At 38.6% G+C, this 23,936-nt stretch overlaps 1 protein-coding gene and 1 long non-coding RNA gene across 3 annotated transcripts in view; one reads left to right on the top strand and one right to left on the bottom strand.

Moving 5' to 3' along the window:
- Positions 1-6,724, bottom strand: part of LOC116274143 — a 28,847-nt gene extending 22,123 nt beyond the window's left edge. Inside the window, exons 1-3 of the long non-coding RNA XR_004182681.1 lie at positions 6,475-6,724; positions 4,655-4,732; positions 3,057-3,199 (exon numbers count right to left, since the gene is read on the bottom strand). This is a non-coding gene — a long non-coding RNA (uncharacterized LOC116274143). The remainder of the gene's footprint in view (positions 1-3,056; positions 3,200-4,654; positions 4,733-6,474) is intronic.
- A 16-nt stretch (positions 6,725-6,740) lies between these two features.
- PCDH10 (protocadherin 10) overlaps positions 6,741-23,936 on the top strand; it is a 61,222-nt gene continuing 44,026 nt past the window's right edge. For both annotated transcript variants that reach the window (XM_017959043.3, XM_003899192.4), the window contains exons 1-4: positions 6,741-10,222; positions 11,789-11,847; positions 12,390-12,496; positions 20,561-20,866. In XM_017959043.3, the coding sequence (XP_017814532.1) occupies positions 7,592-10,222; positions 11,789-11,847; positions 12,390-12,496; positions 20,561-20,866 (3,103 nt within the window). In that variant the 5' untranslated portion in view covers positions 6,741-7,591. The remainder of the gene's footprint in view (positions 10,223-11,788; positions 11,848-12,389; positions 12,497-20,560; positions 20,867-23,936) is intronic.

The raw sequence follows: 23,936 nt of genomic DNA, 5'->3' as shown, positions 1-23,936 counted from the left end.
CACCGTGTTAGCCAGGATGGTCTTGATCTCCTGACCTTGTGATTCACCCACCTCGGCCTCCCAAAGTGCTGGGATTAAGCCACTGGGCCCGGCTAAAACCAATTTTAAGCAACATTGAAGAAGAAATTAGCATGAAGTGATACTTGAAATTCATTTAACAAAAACACATTTCCCCTTTTAAAGACTGCTTCAGAAATGTTTACAAAATAAACACCAATATGTGCACCGTGTAAACTGGGTACATTTTTTGATTTTCCTTTGCTTTCAATCTCTGATGAATTAAGAGAACATGGCATACTTCTGGGATCATTGATCAGTGTTCTTTAGGAATGATGAGGCACAGGTACCTTCATTTTGAACCTGTTTCATCAATTTTCTTGTTCCTTCCTTTAAAAAAATGTGGAATCTATGATTTCTATTACTTAACTCAGTAATGTACTAGCCAATTTGCTAAGACTAAAATCAGCGTATCTGTCAGTCCAAAATCTGGATTAACTCCATTTCTATGTTAATTTGAGTTTTTTGTTTGTTTTACCTCCTAAGTAAATTCAATTCAGACAGACTGAAGAAAGCCGACGGGGTAATAAAATGAGCCTGTATATGGGCAGCAAAAGATCTGGATTTGAATTCTGTAATTATGCAGTGAGTTACTTAAAACTCTGAACATCCTTATTAGCCTTAATTCTAATGTTGGGATAATAAAACCTATATAGATGGAGAATACCAAATATAGCTTATGTAACAATTCTAGGTAAATATCAAGCTGCTTAAAAACCATTAGTAACTTTCACCTAAAATGAATAGATGAAATTGCAAAAAAATAGAGCAATAAAGTGCAGCATTTGCCAAGCCCATTTAAATAAGATATCATGGAAATCGTGTTTCTTATACAAAGAGTTATACTAAGCAGGCAGTGAGACTGAGAGAAATATTTTTTTTTTTAAATTGAGGTATCTGTTTTACTGTTTGTTCTGATTTACTATTTTAATTCTAATGTAATTCTAATTATTAATGTAATTCTCAAACTGTGATTTATATTCTTTTGATAATGTCTGTTCCCAATGTTTAAAACTCTTCAGAATATAGCTCTATGACTTGCAACCCTAATCAAAATTTGGGTTCTTATTCTTATTATACAGAATAATCTTATTTTGTATTTTAAAAATCAAAGGGTTTCCTTTTAAGAAAATAGTTTACACTTCCCAGGCAAACACTAAAACTATGCAGGTTTTGTATCTCTATCAAATAAAAAGTAAAACCATTGAGTAAGGAAAAAAAAAGAGCTCTTTCTAGACAACTTCTCTCTTACTCATATGAACTTGATCAGAACTTGCAATTAATTTTTGAAATTGTTCTATATCGACCTCTATATTTGAAGCTTCATTTTCTGTCTCTGGGCCATGTCAGTAAAATCTACACATCTCCTTGTTAAGCAAAGCAGCTGGCTTTTTAAATGTGATGTCTTTTAGTTGTTATTTACAATCCTAATCACATCATTGATTTCAGTAATCTTTCAGTAAAAGTAGTTCTTAATGCTGTCAAAAGCAGAAATGGGGATAAAATGTTTTTTTTTTTCTCTCTCTCTTTTTTTTTTTTTTTTTAATATACCTGGATAATTAGGATTAAGCCTAATAATGTGAGTTTAGAGGCCTCTGGGTGATTAGCAGTTTCCTGTGGTTGAGGATGCAACACAGCACAGACACCACCTTCACTTAAAATCTACATACCTACCAAAAATTATCCACTTATACAAACCACAAATGGTTAAATAAAAATGCTAGGAGTAGTCAATCAACATAACACAAAGGAAACTAGATTTTTGTATTTTTCAGACTCAAAACACAAACAGCACATACAATTTTATTTGATTGATTTTTTTTTTCCGTAATTTAAGACAACCCATAGGGTATATTTTGTCTACTAAGGCTACAAAACTAAGGTGCCATGACCTTTTCACTAGCCCAAGTATGTTTCTAATGCTCTAAAGAATAAAACAATGACCTGAAAAAGAGAGGATAAAACAAATATGAAAAGATTAGGAGACATTTTGGAGAAATAAGATGTTTTAATATCCAAAGTAATGGAAGAAAAGAGTAAGATGAGGTAATGCATTTTAATTTATAAAAAAAGAATTCATGTGGCAATAAAGACTGTCATTTTGAATGAGATCTATTTATTCACATTCTTAAAGATGGTATGGAAAAAACAAAAGTTTTCAAAGGACTATTTACTACCAAAAGACACAATATGTGAAGAATCTGACAAGAATGCATGTTCAATATTCGTCATCAACCCACCTCCCCAAAACCAAAATAAAATGTATGCACGCACATATATATATATGCATATGTATACATACACACACACTCTTTGGAATCAGTATCACAAACCAGTGCCCAATTTTAAAACATTCCTGGACCTCTTATTGATTAATTTCTGTTACAGAAAGGAGCAGAGTATAGCATCTGAACTAAAACAGTATTATTAGAAAATGATATTGTGAGCATTAGGATGTATAATTCATGTTGCTTTCATTTGCTCAGACCATTGTAAAAATCCATAAATCATTTTTTGTTCATGTATCGCTTAAGTGCAATTTGTCATTTTGTATTAGAGGGTTGCTTCAGCTCATTCAGTGCTTTTAATTCACTGTTTAGAGTTTAACAAAATGTTGGCCCTGCTTGATAACTGAAAAGGCACTGAAATGTGAAGCCACCCCAATATTAACTAGGTTAAACAAAATGGAGAAGCATATTTCTACTTTAAATATCAAGATAATGGTGCTTGATGGGATATCTAGTATTTTCAATCCCAAGAACAAGGATTGGTTTGTTCTCTGATGGGCTTGAACGATTAAAACACAGTAACTAAAGAGTTACCTGAATTCTTAAAATTGCATATGCTATAAATCTTTCCCAGAAATTCTAGTCAGCATTCACTTTTTACTACAGATGAACAAAAACTAATACAATGTTTGTGGCATTGGTTCCAAAGCCTTGTCTTCCCACCTCTTAAGTTGGACTACACCACCACAGATAAACCTATTTCATGCTTACCCATAAAAGATGCAATGCACTTTGGGCCTTTTGTATTTGCTCTCTGTTCTGTGCTTGCTGAGAATGACAAGTGCCAGGAATAAACATCTTGGTCAATCCTGGTGGAGCCTGGTTATTGATAAAGTAATTTTTTTCTTCCAATTCTAAAAAAGAAAAAAAAAAAAAACAAAAAAAACACTTCCCTCAAAGCTCTGGGCACATAGCAATAATAAGAGGATTTAGAAACAAATTGCTTTCAAGTCATGTTAAATCACTGCAAACACTCATTTATCCAAAGGCTGGTTAACAAACTTGTTTCTGCCCCACCCTCTGCAGCAAAGGGCAGAGAAGAAAGCAATCCCTTAACTCAGTTTCAAAGTTTGTAAAACACACTTGTGGGATCCTTAGCGCCTCCCTGTTTCTGCTGCACTTAAAGCCCAATGAAATAAAAAATATGCACTACTACTCTAATATATAAACCAGGACTTTTATGAAAACTGATTTTGATAACCTCCCTCCAAATAATAAAATTGCTTTTCCTCTGTTTCTTAGGGTGCTGTTTGTCCTGGGTCAAACAGTTTGCATTCCTAGGGGGTGGAAGGGGGAGGGTGAAGAAGGGATTACATACAATAGATTTCCTTCTCCTTTTCCGCTCCAGTAACGGGGGAATTGAAGAACACAGAATATATACGATGCTCTACAGTTCAAAGATGTGGTCAACCTCATTACTGAGGGTGCCGTATCAAACCTCATTTCACTAAATTCTGGGGTCCACAGGAGTAAGAATGAAAAAGAAAAACGAAAGGCAGGATCTGTTTGATTGACACAGCAAGGGAAAAAGTAAGCCTGTTACATTTTAGAGGCATTTTAAAAGGCAAATGTGGAGTGTTGTTTTGTTTTGTGGGTGACGGGGTGTGGTTGTTTTAAAGGCTCTAGGGTAAAGGAGCACAGAAGACTATTAATGCCAATATCTGATCTTGGCTCCAAACAAAATGCTCTTGGAATTGCTCTTTGCTGGAGCTATCTAGCGGGAGGCGGAGGACCAGGCTCTGTTCTGTTCTGCTGGGAAGAAGACCCCACCGTCACCCCGCCGGTCCCTGGCTGGCGCCACAGAGACTAGAAGTCGGAGAGGCGAGACCTCTAGGGGACCTGGGCTCAGCGACGCTGGTGCAGACACAGACACCTATGACCCAAGAAATCTTGTAGAGCCCCCAAAAGGCTAGCTCTCCAAAGCAAAATTCTCTGGTCTGCCCTTTGCTGATTTCGCCGCTAGGAGACGCCTGTAACCCACGTTTGCGGAGAGAGTTCCATTCAAACACAGCTGCTACAAAAAAAAAAAAAAAAAAAAAAAAAGCAGCTCAAGTGTTACAGTGGATGTAGTGATTATTTACAGGCAAATCTGGCCATCTCATCTCCACCTCTGGAAGCTCTCTGGTTTTCAGCATACGCCCCAAGTCAGCTCAAAGTTCATCTATATTTCGGGGGCAGAAACCCTCTTCCCCAATTTCTGGATCTGCATTGTCATTCAGCTGCATGTCTCTCACATGCAAACACGCGCGCACTCGCGCGCACACACACAAGTGTTTCCATACGTACAAATGAACACATTAGAAAATTACCGTCATTTTTTAAAAGGCTCCAGGATTCTGACGAGTCAGCTTGAAGAGCTCAAAACATTTCATTTCAACTCTGCAGATCTGAAGAAAAAGAAAGGGGGGAGGGGTGGGAAGTACAGATGCAATACCGTATTAATATTCAGATACACTATAATCCCCTTTTCATTGATCCACAGGTCCCTTTATACACTGCCGCTCCATTCTCAGCCGCAGACATGATGCTAAAATCATTTTAACTGCAGCGGTTTTCGCTTGGCTTTGGTCAGTCTTCCAATTTACTGCAGCTGGAAAAGGATTAGCCATTTTTGCTGGCATCCTTTCCTTCTAAGCGCTCAAAGGCAGGACCCATCTTCATGAAAGAGCGAAGTGCGGGGGCCGGGGGAACCCGGCGTTGCGGGGAGGGGGGTGGCGTGGAAATCGGGGCAGTGCATTCGCGGGACTCTCAGAAGCACGTCTCAGGCTACAATCACGCCCATGGACACTTGCCCTCCTTAATTCCCTGCCAGGAGGGAATGGCAACGTATCTCCGGGTCGGGAAAAAGACTCTACCTTTCCCGCAGGTTGTGGTGGTCGTATTCTTGGGTCATTCATTACCAGAAAGCAGCAAAGGACCTATCTCTTTGCAAAGGAAGGAGGTTGAATAGGGGCTTCTATCGTGAATAAACAACAAATTCCTTGCTAGTAGCCCGTTAATTAAAAATATATATTTACATATCTTTCCTTAGAGAATTGGCATTCTATCCACTCTCTAGCATTAAAGAGTTCGCGCTGTTTTTTAACTTCACAAGAACTAGCTATGTAGATGTGCCACGTTGCCCCTGCGCCTCCGGAATGGGCACTGACAGCTGGTCAAGCGCGTCCTTCAGAACTCAGGAAGGCTCCGCTGGGGCTTACACATAGCTAAGCCCTGGGCCAGGGAGGATGGATGCAAGTACCGTGCATGTGCAAACGTGTTCGCAGATACCCGCAGCGGTGCACACTAGGGTCCCTCTTGTGCACGGTTCCTGCCCACCACTCCGCCCGCCTTTGCCGCCGCCCTACTGTCCTCACCCCGCGGGCTGACCCCAGGATCGGCAGAAATCAGTGGTCAAGTCTAGCATGGTGGGTAAAGGGATCGATCTCCAATTGCCAAAAAAATTAGAAAATAGTCGGTGTTCCCAGCCGCTGCGTGGCAGTTGGCCGCACAAGGCGCAGGGATATCAGAGGCGCTTTGCAGCGCTTGGCTTTGCTGTGTGCCGGATGCCCAAGGGCCCGGCGTTAGGATGGCGGGCTCGTGGGAAGCGGCTCAAATCAAACTCCTCAGTCACTGATAAACGCCCTCACGGCTCGAAGCTAGGTCCTCGAGTGAGTTAATCTACTTGGTAAGTATTTTGTGAATATGTATTTAGGGAAGAAAGAGGCACGTCGAACGCGTCTGCCCGTCTATAAGCGCGGTCATCCCACATCCTTTAGCGTGAATTCCTCCGCTTTTTAGGAGCCACCACCACCCCCTACTCCGTTTGCTTCACCCCTTTCCTCGCGGCCCCGTCAGACCCCTCACCCTTAGATTGACACATGTCATATAATACCCACTTTTTAAATGCCCTGCCAATCTCTGCTAGGGTCCCTTAATTAGGTAACCCTTGCCAATTAGTGGCCCCTGCGCTACTTTTTCCCCTTCTAGATGATTTAGTTCCATGATCCGTATCAGGGAAAATACCTTAAAGGAAAAAGAATTAGCATCATTGGAAATCCCGCTCCTAGGAGAGGATACCGCAGCTGTTGCTATTATGTTTTCGCATTTGCTGATGCAAACGGGAACCTCTCTATTCCCTCCCCATTACCTGCGGCTGGGGACTGGGAACTTTCCGCGGCAGTGTCCCCAGCCAGCGCCTCGGGACCTGCGGGGCTGTTCTCGCTCTCACACTCACACTCACCCCGGCCGCTCGGGCGAGAGTTCTATCCCGCCCCGCCCGGCTGCCCCGTGACGTGTCTGTTTGGCGGCCGGTTTGGCCAGTCACCGGCAGCCCGGTGGGTGGTGCTCCTCGGCGATTGGTTGGCAGAATGAGGGCGCTGCGCAAAAACGGAGAAGCCGAGCGCTCGGAGCTCAGAAACTGCCAGTCCAGACCACAAGCTCAGAGGCTGAAGCAGGAGGAAGGAAGGACTGGAAGGAAAAAGAGGTTAGAGGGAAAGAGGCTTGGGAAGAAAACAGCAGAAAAGAAATTGCTCATTACACTTACAGAGAGGCAAGTAACGGTGGAGATGAGGACAGAGGGAACTAAGACGATGAAAGACAAAAAATACAAATAGAACGAAAGAGGAAAAAAATGTCAAGAAGAACATCCATCCGGAGAAATGAAGAGAATGAAAGTTTTAAGCTGCAGAGCCGTTCTGTGCTTTTCCGGCACAAAATTCTGTCGCTGATTTTAAGCCCTTTTGCATTTGCCAGCCGTTGACATTAAGAGGCATGTTTAACGGTGCCAACAGCATCTCCTTTTCCTTCTCCTCTTCCTCCTCCTCTTCTTCTTCTTCCTCCTCCTCCTCTTTTTCCACCTCCTCATTCTCCTCCCATCAGCAAGAAGACAAACCGAGGACAGTCTTGAAATACCGAAATTTCCTCTTTGGGATTTGCCAGCGCCGCGTTGCGCCAAGACTGTCGGAATAAAGGACGCTGACTATTGTATTATTGTTATTTTATTAATTGATCAGTGGAAAGATTACAGATGAGGAAAGGGGACGCCTGTCACCATTCCTGTGCTAAGATTAAAAAAATGAGGCTGAATTGCGGGAAGCTCTAAAATGAAGCAAAAGGAGTAAGATTTTTAAAGACAGAAAGCCACAGGAGCCCCTACGTAGCGCACTTTTATTTGTATTTTTTCAGATTTTTTTTTTTTCGTGGTGGTGGGGGAGGTGATTGGGTAGCTGACTGGCTGCGGGAAGCTACTTCCTTTCCTTTTGGAGATGATTGTGCTATTATTCTTTGCCTTGCTCTGGATGGTGGAAGGAGTCTTTTCCCAGCTTCACTACACGGTACAGGAGGAGCAGGAACATGGCACTTTCGTGGGGAATATCGCTGAAGATCTGGGTCTGGACATTACAAAACTTTCGGCTCGCGGGTTTCAGACGGTGCCAAACTCAAGGACCCCCTACTTAGACCTCAACCTGGAGACCGGGGTGCTGTACGTGAACGAGAAAATAGACCGCGAGCAAATCTGCAAACAGAGCCCCTCCTGTGTCCTGCACCTGGAGGTCTTTCTGGAGAACCCCCTGGAGCTGTTCCAGGTGGAGATCGAGGTGCTGGACATTAATGACAACCCCCCCTCTTTCCCGGAGCCGGACCTGACGGTGGAAATCTCTGAAAGCGCCACACCAGGCACTCGCTTCCCCTTGGAGAGCGCATTCGACCCAGACGTGGGCACCAACTCCTTGCGCGACTACGAGATCACCCCCAACAGCTACTTCTCCCTGGACGTGCAGACCCAGGGGGATGGCAACCGATTCGCTGAGCTGGTGCTGGAGAAGCCACTGGACCGAGAGCAGCAAGCGGTGCACCGCTACGTGCTGACCGCGGTGGACGGGGGAGGAGGGGGAGGAGTAGGAGAAAGAGGGGGAGGTGGCGGGGGAGCAGGCCTGCCCCCCCAGCAGCAGCGCACCGGCACGGCCCTACTCACCATCCGAGTGCTGGACTCCAATGACAATGTGCCCGCTTTCGACCAACCCGTCTACACTGTGTCCCTACCAGAGAACTCGCCCCCAGGCACTCTCGTGATCCAGCTCAACGCCACCGACCCGGACGAGGGCCAGAACGGTGAGGTCGTGTACTCCTTCAGCAGCCACATTTCTCCCCGGGCGCGGGAGCTTTTCGGACTCTCGCCGCGCACTGGCCGACTGGAGGTAAGCGGCGAGTTGGACTATGAAGAGAGCCCTGTGTACCAAGTGTACGTGCAAGCCAAGGACCTGGGCCCCAACGCCGTGCCTGCGCACTGCAAGGTGCTAGTGCGAGTGTTGGATGCTAACGACAACGCGCCAGAGATCAGCTTCAGCACCGTGAAGGAGGCGGTGAGCGAGGGTGCGGCACCCGGCACTGTGGTGGCCCTTTTCAGCGTGACTGACCGCGACTCAGAGGAGAATGGGCAGGTGCAGTGCGAGCTACTGGGAGACGTGCCTTTCCGCCTCAAGTCTTCATTTAAGAATTACTACACCATCGTTACCGAAGCCCCTCTGGACCGAGAGGCGGGGGATTCCTACACCCTGACCGTAGTGGCCCGGGACCGGGGCGAGCCTGCGCTCTCCACCAGTAAGTCGATCCAGGTACAAGTGTCGGATGTGAACGACAACGCGCCGCGTTTCAGCCAGCCGGTCTACGACGTGTATGTGACTGAGAACAACGTGCCTGGCGCCTACATCTACGCGGTGAGCGCCACCGACCGCGATGAGGGCGCCAACGCCCAGCTTGCCTACTCTATCCTCGAGTGCCAGATCCAAGGCATGAGCGTCTTCACCTACGTGTCTATCAACTCTGAGAACGGCTACTTGTACGCCCTGCGCTCCTTCGACTATGAGCAGCTCAAGGACTTCAGTTTTCAGGTGGAAGCCCGGGACGCTGGCAGCCCCCAGGCGCTGGCGGGTAACGCCACTGTCAACATCCTCATAGTAGATCAAAATGACAACGCCCCTGCCATCGTGGCGCCTCTACCAGGGCGCAACGGGACTCCAGCGCGTGAGGTGCTGCCCCGCTCGGCGGAGCCGGGTTACCTGCTCACCCGCGTGGCCGCCGTGGACGCGGACGATGGCGAGAACGCCCGGCTCACTTATAGCATCGTGCGTGGCAACGAAATGAACCTCTTTCGCATGGACTGGCGCACCGGGGAGCTGCGCACAGCGCGCCGAGTCCCGGCCAAGCGCGACCCCCAGCGGCCTTATGAGCTGGTGATCGAGGTGCGCGACCATGGGCAGCCGCCCCTGTCCTCTACTGCCACCCTGGTGGTTCAGCTGGTGGATGGCGCCGTGGAGCCCCAGGGCGGGGGCGGGAGCGGAGGCGGAGGGTCAGGAGAGCACCAGCGCCCCAGCCGCTCTGGCGGCGGGGAAACCTCGCTAGACCTCACCCTCATCCTCATCATCGCGTTGGGCTCGGTGTCCTTCATCTTCCTGCTGGCCATGATCGTGCTGGCCGTGCGTTGCCAAAAAGAGAAGAAGCTCAACATCTACACTTGTCTGGCCAGCGATTGCTGCCTCTGCTGCTGCTGCTGCGGTGGCGGAGGTTCGACCTGCTGTGGCCGCCAAGCCCGGGCGCGCAAGAAGAAACTCAGCAAATCGGACATCATGCTGGTGCAGAGCTCCAATGTACCCAGTAACCCGGCCCAGGTGCCGGTGGAGGAGTCCGGGGGCTTTGGCTCCCACCACCACAACCAGAATTACTGCTACCAGGTCTGCCTGACCCCAGAGTCCGCCAAGACCGACCTGATGTTTCTTAAGCCCTGCAGCCCTTCGCGGAGTACGGACACTGAGCACAACCCCTGCGGGGCCATAGTCACCGGTTACACCGACCAGCAGCCTGATATCATCTCCAACGGAAGCATTTTGTCCAACGAGGTAAGGCTGAAGCGAAAGGACCACCATCTCTCATCTCCTCCATCAGAAAGCCTCCTCTAGCCCGGCACTTGTATCTCTGGTGCACTGTGTATCTATTTTTAGGATATTACCTTATGTGTATCGTTGTGGGAGCGAAGATGGGCGGTCACCTTCTCCCACTCCTTGGTGTGTAACCTAACTTTCGCGTTGTTCCACCCTTTCACATTTATTTTCATTCCGTCCCCTTGGTATTTTGCCACCTTGGAGCTCCCTCCTTTGCTCTTCCATCTTTCCTTTAAAACCTTAATTCCTGTCAGCCCTTTCCCTTCTCAGTAACCTGGGGATGAAGGGAAATTGCGTGAAGGGAGAGGGAAATGTGGAGGAGGGACTTACTTTCTAGCACTGGCAAAGGTCTTTTTTCTTTGCGTCTGTCCCAGGCGTTAATAAAGTTGGCTCTATTTTGCTTTGTTTAACTATGCTTTCAGTCGCGTGTACAAGTAAGCTATAGATTGTTTAACTTTACACAGTTGTCTAACCTCGAATGCATGTTTTAGTGAACAAGTTACCAGATTCTTGTCCCCTGAACTCGGGTTGCAAAAAAATCCTTCAGTTCGGCTCTGGACAGCATTTACAGACGCTCTTGAAGCCGAGCGCCCACACAGTGTGAATTTGAATGAAGCTGCTTTGGCACAAACCCCTGTTAAGAGTAAACTAACGAAAGGCTTAAACAATTGTTGTCTTAAATATATCTTTTTAGCTAATAATCACTTTCTTGCCACTGTTTTGGATAAATCACTGCTGTTGGCTTTCTTCATAAAAGAATTTGGCTTGTCAATTCTGACTTCTTTTTAAAAGGATGGAGAAGTGACAGAGCTGGAGGGTGGGAGTTGGGGGGAGAACAAAGTTGGTTTATGTAAAAGAAAGTTTGGACCGGAAAGGTGTGTGGGCGGTAGAGGTGGGGAGGCAAATGCAGAGAGCCTTTGGAGTGGAAAAGAATGGGGGTGTGGCGGGGCGGGCAGGATTATGAACTCCTTTCCTGGCAGGTTATTTTATTTGAGTCTTAGATATTATTAATTGACTTTCATGAATATTTGTACAGCTCATTTGTATCTTAAGCACATTTTGAAAATAAACAACAACATAATTCCACAAAATATCCAAACTTTTTGCTTATTGAGCGTGCTGTTTTTCTTGTGTCAACCAGTATGCACCTAAACACTTTTTTTAAGCCACTGAAAAAAAGACTGCAGAATATAAACAGGTTGACTCTGTTACAGACAATAGTATATGTGCTTTAGCCATGAAGTCATTTGTATTTTCTCTTTAAAAAACACACACACACATTTAAAGTTAGCCAATTTTATTTTTTTAACCTTTACAAGTGACTAAAATGTGGTTTCAAGTGTGTCTGCCTATCTCCCCTGCCCTTACATAGAAATCACTAGGATGAGGTCTTAGGAGAGCTTGGAAATTCATAAAAATATATACAATTACTTAAGCTAGATATGGTCCCTAACCTCAAAAGTAGACTACTAGTTCAACCCATAGCATTCAAATGCTCTTGATTTCTTTATTTTTTTTTCCTAGACTAAACACCAGCGAGCAGAGCTCAGCTATCTAGTTGACAGACCTCGCCGAGTTAACAGGTATGGACTCTTTTTTTCCCTAGAAGTAATGGACAATTTACTACCTAGTAAAAGTAGGAAGTAGGTATATTATTCTAAATTAAAATTAAAATGTATAAAATATTTTCAATTAAGGCAGGACATAAATATGGATTATATTGTGTTTCCTAAACAAAACATTAAAAATTATACATTATATTTCATTTATATACATTTAAAACATATTTGAATATTTTGTCAATTTACACTCCTACACAGCTTCTGATAGTCTTCCTTACTGTTCCAAATTTATATCTATTTTATGAAAATGATATAAACATGTATGTAGCTCCAATTGTAGAATAATGCCTAAATTTTATATGACTTAAGTGCTCAAAATGCCTGTTAATTGATCATTTTTAAAGAGTTACGCTTAGGTTATAAAAACTAGCTTTATGCAGAAACAAAGCCAACTAAGAGGTCTGTGGGTCTGCAGCACCATCTGTGACCATGTGGTGGCAGAAGAATGTTTTTTGTGTTTCTTCACCTTTTTTATTCTAATATTCACATTTTTGTACTTCTAGTTCTGCATTCCAGGAAGCCGACATAGTAAGCTCTAAGGACAGTGGTCATGGAGACAGTGAACAGGGAGATAGTGATCATGATGCCACCAACCGTGCCCAGTCAGCTGGTAAGTGTGATCAAAGGGCAATCTAAATGCTAACTTTTATAGTTTTTATTTTTAAAAATAAACCCAGGAAGGATGATGTCCTAGGCAATTTTCCGTATGTTTAATGCTGGTAACTCTACAGAAAAAGAGTGTCACTCTACTTTGATAATTGCAGACTTAAAGAGAATTGTAAAAATGCAATGCTCCTTTGGAGAGTTAAAGTTAGGAATTCATTGTGGAGAGTTTCAGAATATGAAATATATCTTGCTTATGTAATGTTCTTTAATGGACACATTGCATACAGAAAGACATAGCTCTCTCACCTGGTCCAGTTACCAGTCTTCAGTCAATTAAGGTATTCTTAAACTTGTTTATGGATGAGATAACTGAAGATGGATAAAATTGATTGACCTGCACAAGGTCACAAGAGGATAAATGGATGACTGAACACTAGAATCCACATTTCTTGTTTTCCAGGACAATGCATTTTACACACCACCAAGTATTGAATGAGAAAAGTAATGGTGATTAAAAGTCATTAATGGGTTGAAAACAGGGTTTCTAATCTTGAGTCTTAGGCTTCAGAATGTTAGGTAATACGTGATAGTGTGTATTTTCTGAAGTGTCCTTGGTTTCTTCATATTTTCAACAGGGTCCATGACACATCAAAAGGTGAACTCTGAGAATATTTGTATTTGGGCTTGACGGTAGTCATTGACAGGTTCCAATGTGATACATATTTATTTTATTTCATTTTACTTTTCTTATTATAAGTCAAGTTTTATGAGATACTGGTAACTCTTATCACTAATACTAAAAGGAAACTCTTACATGAAATAAAGTATGTGTGTTAAAATGAAAATGATTTAATAAACTTCTGGTGTCCTTCCTAATTATTTGGTTTTCATCTTTGAAGGGTATTTGTTGAATATTTTACTTTTCCTAACTAGTTTTGGGTTTATATGACACATGAAGAAATAGAAAGGCTAGTCAACTTTTCTAACTCCTGAAAATGTCGATCTTAGACTGTCTCTGGGTTCAACTCAGCTCTGTTGAGACTGGACCTTTATTTTAGTTAATAATATAACCATAGAGTGATAGGTTCTTATTTTCAAGGTGATATTAGTCCTCGAGAGCACTCATTCCTTAACACACTTGGTGGACCTCTGGATGGTGCTGAGGCAGTGTGTCAAAGGGCAGCGTACACCCCATGGTGGCCTGGCAGCAGTGGTTGCTACAAGCCTCTCACTTGGCTAATGTGTGCTGTGTCTGTGGCTGCCTTAGCCTTGGGAAACCCAGGCAGGAGGAAGGGAAAAAAGGCTGCTCAAGGGTCCCTTTATGTTGCTGTGAGTCATTAATATGCAGGCCTAATGAGACTTGAGAACTGCCAAGAATCCCCGGAGGTCCCTGCCCCTTGCGGGCCTTCACGCTAAGTGAACAGAGCATCTATTTAGTGTCTGGGAACCTGACAACAAACCAGATCTTGCCAGAAGTTTGTATGTGAGTACAAAGTCCCTTTCATTTTTGCCCTATATATGGCATATGATTTATTGTTATCTTTAAAAACTGTACATTTAGCATTGCTCATTCTTGTTCTTTTTCAGAGTTTCTAATTTAACTGTCAGCCTTTTAAAACTTTTAAAACAAAATGTTTAATGTTTTGAAAAGAGTATCTGTTGCATGTTTCTTTGGATGCATTTTACTCCTTTCCCACCCCACACGCCCGGCTTTGTTTTTCTTGTAGCACTTCAATCTCAATGAACATTTCAATTAGTTTAGTCCCTCAGACATAATGACCCATAATAACCTAACTGAAGAAAGAGTAATGAATACACATCTGCAAAAAGAGCCAAATTTGGAAGATAGATGAGAACATATTCTTATCAGTGCATCTTCCCAGTAGCTACTTTATTTTGCAGTCACCCAGTGTTACCATTTCTGTAATGTTTCTTTCAAATTATTGGAGATGTCAAAGCATTTAAAAGAATACAAAAATGTTAAAATGTGTTGTGGAAAACACTTTAGCCAGGCAGTTTTTATTTTTATCAAAATGTTAAAAATTTTTCCTTATCTTTAAGTTCTTAAACATGTAAAAGTATTATAGAATTAGCAATCCGTTTATGTATCTCATTAGTAGTTACAGGGCAGCCACAACATACTGGGCACAATAATAGCTATTTTAGGATTGTAATAAAACACTTATGTTAAGAAGAGATTGCACCTTTGTGTGTGAATTGCAATCAGATTTAATGTCTAATTTTATTATAAGAGTGATTTTGAAGTGTTTTCTTTTTTAAGTATAAAACCTCAAATGCAGAGAATTAAAGTGCATTTACTTAAAGACTTTTTTCAATCCATACTGCTGTTACGTACTATAAGCCTCACATCAAGCAGCTAGACTATTTCCAAAAATTTAAGCCCATTTCAGATAAATCTGTTGTATTTCACTGTAAAGCCAGATATTAATGATCTTACTATTTTGCAAAATTAGGTAATATTACTCATAGCATAGCTTTCTAAGTTCAGGATAGGAAAAAAAAAAAAAAAAAAAAAAACATTATGCTGTAATAAGCAAATCTCACTTAACTAGGTTTTAGTGGAGAAAAGTTAGATTATCAAGCAAAGCTAACATTGGAAAGATAAAGACTCCGAATTCTCTCTTTCAGTTTGTACCACATTCCACACTATAGTGTGCAGACTGTTTAGCTCAGTGCTTCACCTGTTTAAACTTCCTTTTTCTTTACTACTATTTCTTTTTCTTCATTAACATTATTCTGTATTATTTATTTAGATATGCCTTCTATTTATTCTTTTATGAATAGTTTTCTTTTTTTGTTCTATCTTACACCCCCTCCTTCTTGCTTTTCTTTTTTCTAAGCCATTTGCCGTCACCAATGTTGTTCATAGAAGGGCTTTAAACACGAAGACAGCTGCACGGAGAATCACATAAGCTTTTTCAGTTTTCCACTGCACCTGGCTCCATGTGTGAAATTCTTCGCCTTGACCACTGCTCTGTGGCACTTTCTTTATATAGCCTTGTCAAGGTGCTTTCCGTTTTTTTCAGTGCATTATTGATGTATTGGTTAGATATGGCAGTAGTCCAAGGAGAAGTGGTAAATGCAAACATAAACCATCACAAGAGGAAAAACTGATTAATCACAGCTTAAATAGCCAAAGAACTGGACTTTAAAGATATGTGTTTTCAACTTTATTATGTCATTAGATTAAAACATAATTTTTTTTTCTATTTTAGAGTACAGATAGAATATTTTAAATTGTATATTCTTAAACATTTTAATATTATTTGAGGTATATTTAAAGTGATCTGTTAGTAGTGACAGGTTGCTTTTCCCGTTATAAAATACCTACACTGTCAATAATGCTAAGCTTAATTATAGATTTATTTTTAATACCTTGTGCCTTTAAAAAAATATGTTGAAGAAAGAATCCTAATGAGTGATTGAATTACTTGTTAGACATTCTCTGAAAATTATCAAATTTCTCTTCAATAATTTTTTCTTTCAGTTATAAGAGAACTTATCTTCCAACTATGTTTAGTTTCTAAATAATTATAGATATAGATATAATACATGGTCAAAATTTGACTATGAATTTTAAAAACAAAATGAGTTGATTGGTCAGTAATTTCAAATTAGTAGATAAAATATATCATTGAAATGCATTAAGCCATTGCATTACTACAATATCAGCAATAGAATTATTGGTTTATTATAAACACAAATACCTATTTCCAAACTCCATTAAGAATTTAGATAATTGTCAAATTTGCTTTTGGGTTTATGTATAAAATGAATTTACACCAGTATTTATAAAACCTTATTCACTGGTGAAACTTGGAGCTACAACTTGAAAATGTGGAGAGATTTATAACTGGAAGCAATATAGAAGACAAAATATTGAGAGGAAATGGTGAAAAATATATACATGTTGAAAGATTATAGGTAGGGAGAAAATTTTATGGACTTATTTTGATTTTTTCATGAGTGAGTTATGTTAATAACTATCTGCTTCAAAACCATGTTTTCCTAAAACATACTGCAATTTTTGCGGTTACAATTAATGTATCTTAAGTAGTTAAAAGACTAGAAATCTTCTCAAAATGTGAGAAGTTTTTTATCTTCTTTAAAATTAATTTATCATATTTGGAAAAAAAATGTTTTGAATGAAAGCTTGTTGCACAAAAAGAAATGTTCACACAATATTTATTGTATTATTACAGTCACCAAAAAAATAGCACAAATTGAATTCTAAAACTTCTGAAATCACAATTTGGTCTCAATGGAAATATCCACTGCCTCTGAGTATACAGGACAAGTTACTTGCCAGTTGAAAACCATGTACTTCAACATTTGTTTACATATATATTTGCATAACAGGCAGTCTATCACGTCAGCTGTCATCCCTTGCAGAACAGATTATTTCTGAAAAGTGGAAAAAATAAATAACTAGAAAAAGAGATTGCAAGTAAAAGGTATATATTGAAACATTTATTAGATATTACCAAAATTTCAAAACTGAGGTTTGGAATAGTAGATATTGGAGACTCTGAAAGGTGGGAAGACTGAAGACAGGTGAGGGATGTGAAATTATCTAATGAGTACAATTTACATTATTCAGGTGATGGTTACACTAAAAATCCAGACTACACCATTACACAATAAATTCATATAACAAAATTGCACATGTATCCCTAAAGTCTATTTATTTATTTATTTTTAATTTAATTGAGGTTTGGTCTGTAATTTTCTGTTGTAAAAACCCACAGTTTCCATAGTAAGGGCATTTGAATGAGAAAAAGAAAAATTAAGTTAAACTTACCAACTTTTGAGGTGTCAATTTGAGCTATTAAAAAATTGTAAGAGCAGTGTTAAAGTTATGCATTTTAATATATCCTAGCTACTGTAATATCTGGCATCCCTGTGCATCATAAAGTCATTTATCACAACAAAACTTAAATATACCTCTGGTTATTTGGTAATTAAAGTACTATATTTAATGGGACTAACCACAGATGATAAAAGATAAAATGTTAGTTATACAATGTCTTCCGAAGGTGAGGAATCGTAACGGAATAAATTTATGTGGCTCTCAAACTATATAACTACACAACAAATGAAAAAATCAATTTTCAATTAATTTTTCTGTTACTTATCTGAAGTTTATTGATTTACTATTAATGTTATGTTTTAAATGTTTGTTTCTATGTCTGATTTTTCTTCCTGAGAAATAGGTACACTTATCAATAAAACTGGTGAAACATTTATGTACAATTTGAGCCACCTTACCTTTCCTTCTAGTTATATGAAGCTGCATATTATTACTAAAGGACTTCCACTTTAAAAGGATTAATTCATAGATTTATTAAGAATGTTATTTACATGTTTATTGCCTTGGTAGAGTGATACTGTTCTTTAAACAAAAAACTTTTCTATATCTTCACTTTTTTTTTTTTTTGCCATGCACATGCTACAGTTTATTTTTAATACCGATTCTCAACGTGCGTGAACTTTACTATGTAATCTGAGGAAATTTTAACCAAACTCAAATAATCGAAAGAGACAGAAGAAAAACATACTTTCCAGATAAGAAAATGGGCACATTGGGGTATAAACTACATAAAAGTAATTTCTACCAAAATCAAGCAGTATCCTAATGTATGCTGACATACTAGATTATTAAAGTTATGTGTAGAATTGTCATATTCACAGGTAGAAGAGTAGTTGGGCCTAGGTGCAAAAAAATATGTGAAAGGTTGTATATTGTCTTATCTAGCATATTTAAAATGATATTTATTCGTCATGTGGGAAAAATGGTATTAGTTCGAATTTATATTGGAATGTAATTATATCAGCTATTCAAATTGAGTATATATTAAGTTTATTTTAAAAATAAATAATTGCTCATAATAATTTTACTCTTAAAGACAGTTTCTACTATCAAAAAAATCTATGTTCCCCTATCATTCTATTAACAAATAGGCAGCATTTATCATGTCAAAATATAAATCTTCTCTCTGGTTCTGTAGCCTCTACCTAGTTAGTATGTAAACGTGTATCAGGGACATTCTGTTTCCCTTTCTCTTTTTCTTTTCACATATCTTCTTCCTAAAATAGGATAAAGGAGTGAGCTTCTCTGGTGTCTAGTGAAACATTTGCATGTTTTACATGCTGTTCTCAGTCAGATTCCTTAATCCCAGCTTCAGCTCACGTTTCTGTTCCTCAACAGTTCACTGATCAGTAATTTATTTCCAGACTTATACAGGAAAATTATCAGTGAAATATTATAATCAAAGTAAGAGTTAGCATTCTACATAGTTTAATATAAAATTTTTAAACAGTCATTACACAGTGAGATTAATATATGATAAGAAGCTTTGTGTTACTTTTTTTAATTTATGTAATTAGCTGTTCTTAACTCCAAAATACTAGAGTTAAGTATTAGATAATCTAGATAATCTAGATAGTATTAGACAAACTAATCTAGAGAGTTCATAATTTTGAAAAATTATTTTTAGACAAACTGAAGTGTTCATAATTTTGAAAAATTATTTTATTTTTTATATGCAGATAACATATACACAAAGACACATAAATCAATATATAACAGAATACTATCAGGAATTTAAAATCCAAAACTTGTTCAAGAGCTCAAATCACTTTTGATATTAATAGAAGTAACAATCAAGTATGTTCATTAAATAAATATTACTTTTTTGATTTAAAAAATGTTTTTCCAGACTGTGTATGGACTCGAGTTTCTTTTCTACAGACTAATAATATACTTTTGTTTTTCAAATTTATCCTGTTTTAAAATTTTTTAATTATTTTTTCTTTTTTAAAAATATTATTTAGAAAATAAAAGTGGCCTACTAGGCACCGTCATTCCACACCCAGCTCCATGCCAGTGAGCCAGGGAGCTTCTTATCCATTTAAAGTTTGACAATAGGTTGAGATCGTTTCGGCCCTGTTTTAAAATATTTGATAGATACGTTACTATGTTTAGAAAAACATTAAAATGCTATTTTTGTTTATGTGTTTTTCTGTGTAGTGCTATGTATTAGCATTCATATTAAATAGTATTCTGTATTGCTCGAAAATTCTTATGCTTTGCTTAAGAAACTGAATGACCTTTCTTGATCATAATCAGATAATATTTGTAATCTTGTCAATCTAAGGAAGACAATGAAATTTGAACTTGTCCTTTGAAATCTTGGTATTATAGGATTAGTAAGCAAACAACTCTTTGTTGACTAGGACAAGTGTGTTCCAATATAGAGCAAGTAATAAGGTATTTGTCAATAGTATCTGCAGTTGATTTACACTGCATTTGGTTACCTTGGTTTCACTAATTACAGTCGTTTGTTCTGGATTTGTCTAAGGTGGTAAATGATAAGTGTTTTTTAGTAATATGGACTACCACAGTGTCATTGAGGAATACCTTTAGGAAGTCATTTCCTAGAAACCTCAGAAAATATGCTTTTGGCTGCTAATGAAATTGTGTTTTATTCTTGATTTTTACTGATATTCCTCTGTGTATACCACATTTCTGTTGAATTTCACTTTCTGCTTCATATTCAAATTTCATAATCTAAATATCATTTTTGGTGCTTGGCATATTTCTTATGTTTATTTGTTTTTAAGGAAAAAATTCAGATATCATTGTTAGGGATCATGGATTTTAAAGCTTTTACACCTTGTTGTTTTCTCTATTATACACTTCATGAGAGATTTTTTAAAAGATGTCTACTTTTTTTACTCACCATTTCCCAGTTATTATTTAGAGCCAATATTTTTTCCCAATACCTTAAGTAGTTTAGAAACATCTATTTCAGAGACCTCTTTGCCAGAAGAATCTTATCTTTTACATTTGCCGATCATTTTCTCTTTTTAAAGTGATGGACAAAAATGAGACAAAATGATATTTGGTTCCTGTCAGGATAAGCCAGGGAAAATTTGTTAAGACACCTTCACTTGTCACCCTTTATGCTGCCTGTAATCTTACCCTGCTAAGTAACTGGTCATGTTGGTGAAGACTACATCTGTAGTTTCTTTTTTCTGCTAACAGGTATGGATCTCTTCTCCAATTGCACTGAGGAATGTAAAGCTCTGGGCCACTCAGATCGGTGCTGGATGCCTTCTTTTGTCCCTTCTGATGGACGCCAGGCTGCTGATTATCGCAGCAATCTGCATGTTCCCGGCATGGACTCTGTTCCAGACACTGAGGTGTTTGAAACTCCAGAAGCCCAGCCTGGGGCAGAGCGGTCCTTCTCCACCTTTGGCAAAGAGAAGGCCCTTCACAGCACTCTGGAGAGGAAGGAGCTGGACGGACTGCTGTCTAATACGCGAGCGCCTTACAAACCACCATATTTGAGTAAGTATTACACAAAGGGCTCTGTAAAAGTGTTCCCTTTGAGGAGATAAAGTTCAACATTCCACTCTTTTTGGTAAAAATGGAGTTCAGGTTTTTTTAAGAAACAAGGATAAAAGTGACAGGATGCTGGCAGCACTTTAGAGCAATATTCTTTATTTATTTAAAATAATAGATTCCTCTAACATTGAGACATTAATAATCGCACTCAGCTCTTTCAAAATATAGGACTATATTCTCCAAATTTATTATTTTATGTAATCATTATGAAGAATAAAAATGCTTTGAGATTCCATAATGCATTTCCTTTGAGGATCTTGGTAATGAGAAATATAAATATTTTTCATTTAATTAATGGATAAATGTTACCGACAATTCAATATCTTGGTCAAACTACATAAATAATGTTTGATAAAGATAAAAACTCATGACAACTCAATCAAAAGATGACTTACCTTGTATAGCAGATCCATCCTACATAATGTTTTCTTTCATCTACTACAAAAATAACTGTGGAATTTATAAGCTAGAAACAAAAGATGAGACAGATTGTAGATATATCATTTCGCTTATGATCGATGAAATGGAAAAGTAAAAGTGTTTTTAAAAACCTAAAGGAAAAAAAAACAGAAGAATATTTATTTTAGCCCTTATGATGTATAATGTGAAAAGCAAAGATTGAATGCATTGAGGTTGTGGCTACTAATCTGGACAGAGATAATGCAAATAGACAAGTGTTATATGCTTAAAGGAATGGTCTTTTATTAGATGCATACATTGTGGTGACAACAATAGTCAGGGGGTGTTTTATGAAAGATTGTTTTCAGCTTTTCAAATTACTCAGAACCACAAATACCCCAGCGTGATGTACCACTTTAGCACTTCAGAACCAAAAAATCATTTGTTTTGCTTTATTTTTTAAAGTTATACAAAGAGAGAACAAATACTTAAAGACAGGAAATATTGAGATGTCTGAAATACAATTTGGATGCTAATGTCTTTAGTTTAACTCACAAATCCACACATGATAGTGAAATAAAGTAGCCTAAAACCAAATTTTAGTAAGTGAGGAACATGATGCTGTCTTTGCCTCTGAAATTGAATTCTGGACTCAAAATTATATTTATTATTAAAAGTAAAACTTTTCCAAATTTTAAATAGTGAATTTAACTACTGTTTCACTTAAACTAAGAATATACATTAAAGAAATACTATTAATAATTTCAAGGCAAAAAGTGAAGGGTATATGATTCAGATTAATAAAAATTTGTATTTTTAAATAAATACAATATTTGCTTTTACCATATAATAACAGGTAAATCTACTTCAACTATAGTGGGAAAATCAACTTGCCCTCTTTTGCTCTTAGTGCTCTTGGTGAAATTACACTTACATATAGACCTGGAATTTTTTTTTTTTTTTTGAGACGGAGTCTCGTTCTGTCGCCCAGGCTGGAGTGCAGTGGCCGGATCTCAGCTCACTGCAAACTCTGCCTTCCGGGTTTACACCATTCTCCTGCCTCAGCCTCCCGAGTAGCTGGGACAACAGATGCCCGCCACCTCGCCCGGCTAGTTTTTTTGCATTTTTTAGTAGAGACGGGTTTTCACCATGTTAGCCAGGATGGTCTCGATCTCGTGACCTTATGATCCGCCCGTCTCGGCCTCCTAAAGTGCTGGGATTACAGGCTTAAGCCACCGCCCCTGGCCGACGACCTGGAATTTTAAACATCTACAAATGTCTTTTCTTTACTGACTAGATTTTTTTATTAATAAGACTATTGGAAGCAATTTTTTATTATTAAAATATTAACGCTGCATATATATTTAATACAAATTTTTCTATTTCTTAAGAATCTGGTGTTTCATTTAGAAATCTCATTCAGGGATTATGAAATTTATTAACATTTATGTGTGTTGCTAAAAATCAAAACAATGCATCTATTATTTCACCAGGAAATTTTTAATTATTTGCACATTATTCATATATATATTCAACATATATATATACATATATATGTATGTATGTTGGAATGAGTTAGTTTTTAATAGTAGTTTTGTTTGTTTTGCTTTTTTTGTTTGTTTTTTTTGTTTGTTTGTTTTCCCCCTAATCTGTTTTAGCCAGTTCACACTGCTCAAAATTTAGGGTTTGGGTTGACGTGTGACCCGGGGTGGAAAATTTGCAGAAGAATAGCTATTTTGTTGTTTTCACTTCTACTCTTCTTAGTTCTTCATACAACTTTAATCATGTCTGGACTTTTTTTTTTATTTATTTAACTTTTAGTATTTAATGTCATCTTAGAGTCATCCAATTATATTTAAAATTACACCATGGCTCTGACTTAATAATCATAAAAAATTTATGGTTAGTCTGATAATATAAACTCTAAAACAAGACTACTCCTGACCATTTTGCCCCACAAATTCATATGGTGACAGTTATTGATACTTGTGTTCTTTTTCATTCAGAATAGAAATAGTGTCATCTTTGAAGTCTAAAAGCAAGTCCCTTACATAATTAAAAAAGCTAAAAATTGGCACTAATTACTTGCTTTTAATCAGAATATTTTAATAATTATTAAAGTTGTAGGTTTTTTAACTAAATATGCAGTTTCATAATGAATATAATGTACATTTTAATGTTAGGAAAAATAGCAGTATATTTAGTTATGTTTGTGTAAAGCTCTGAAAAGCCTAATGAAACTGTCACTGTCAATTCTACAATAATGAAGGAAATGACGATATGCTTAAAATTACAAAAGAGATCATTGTCAATACAAATAACTTTTGATTTCTATACCTCCGATTGCTAAAGTTAAAACTAAAAACTGCAAGAAAACAACTTTTACACAAAAATAGGTGGATGCAAACATTAAATAATGTACTTCATATTCTTAAAAATATGCTTACAGTTATGTTTCTTTTTATTTTAATGTATTAATAAAAGACACATGAAGAGCATAAATGATGTATTTAATAAAAGGAGACTTTTAAAAATCAGGAATAATTTTGAACACATCTTTCAATACTTGCTAAATTATTCATGAGCACTTTCTGAGCTTGTTTTCTCTTATTTT

This window comes from Papio anubis, chromosome 3 (assembly GCF_008728515.1).
Source record: "Papio anubis isolate 15944 chromosome 3, Panubis1.0, whole genome shotgun sequence".
NCBI lineage: Eukaryota > Metazoa > Chordata > Mammalia > Primates > Cercopithecidae > Papio > Papio anubis.
This window is presented reverse-complemented; position numbering and strand designations above follow the sequence as displayed.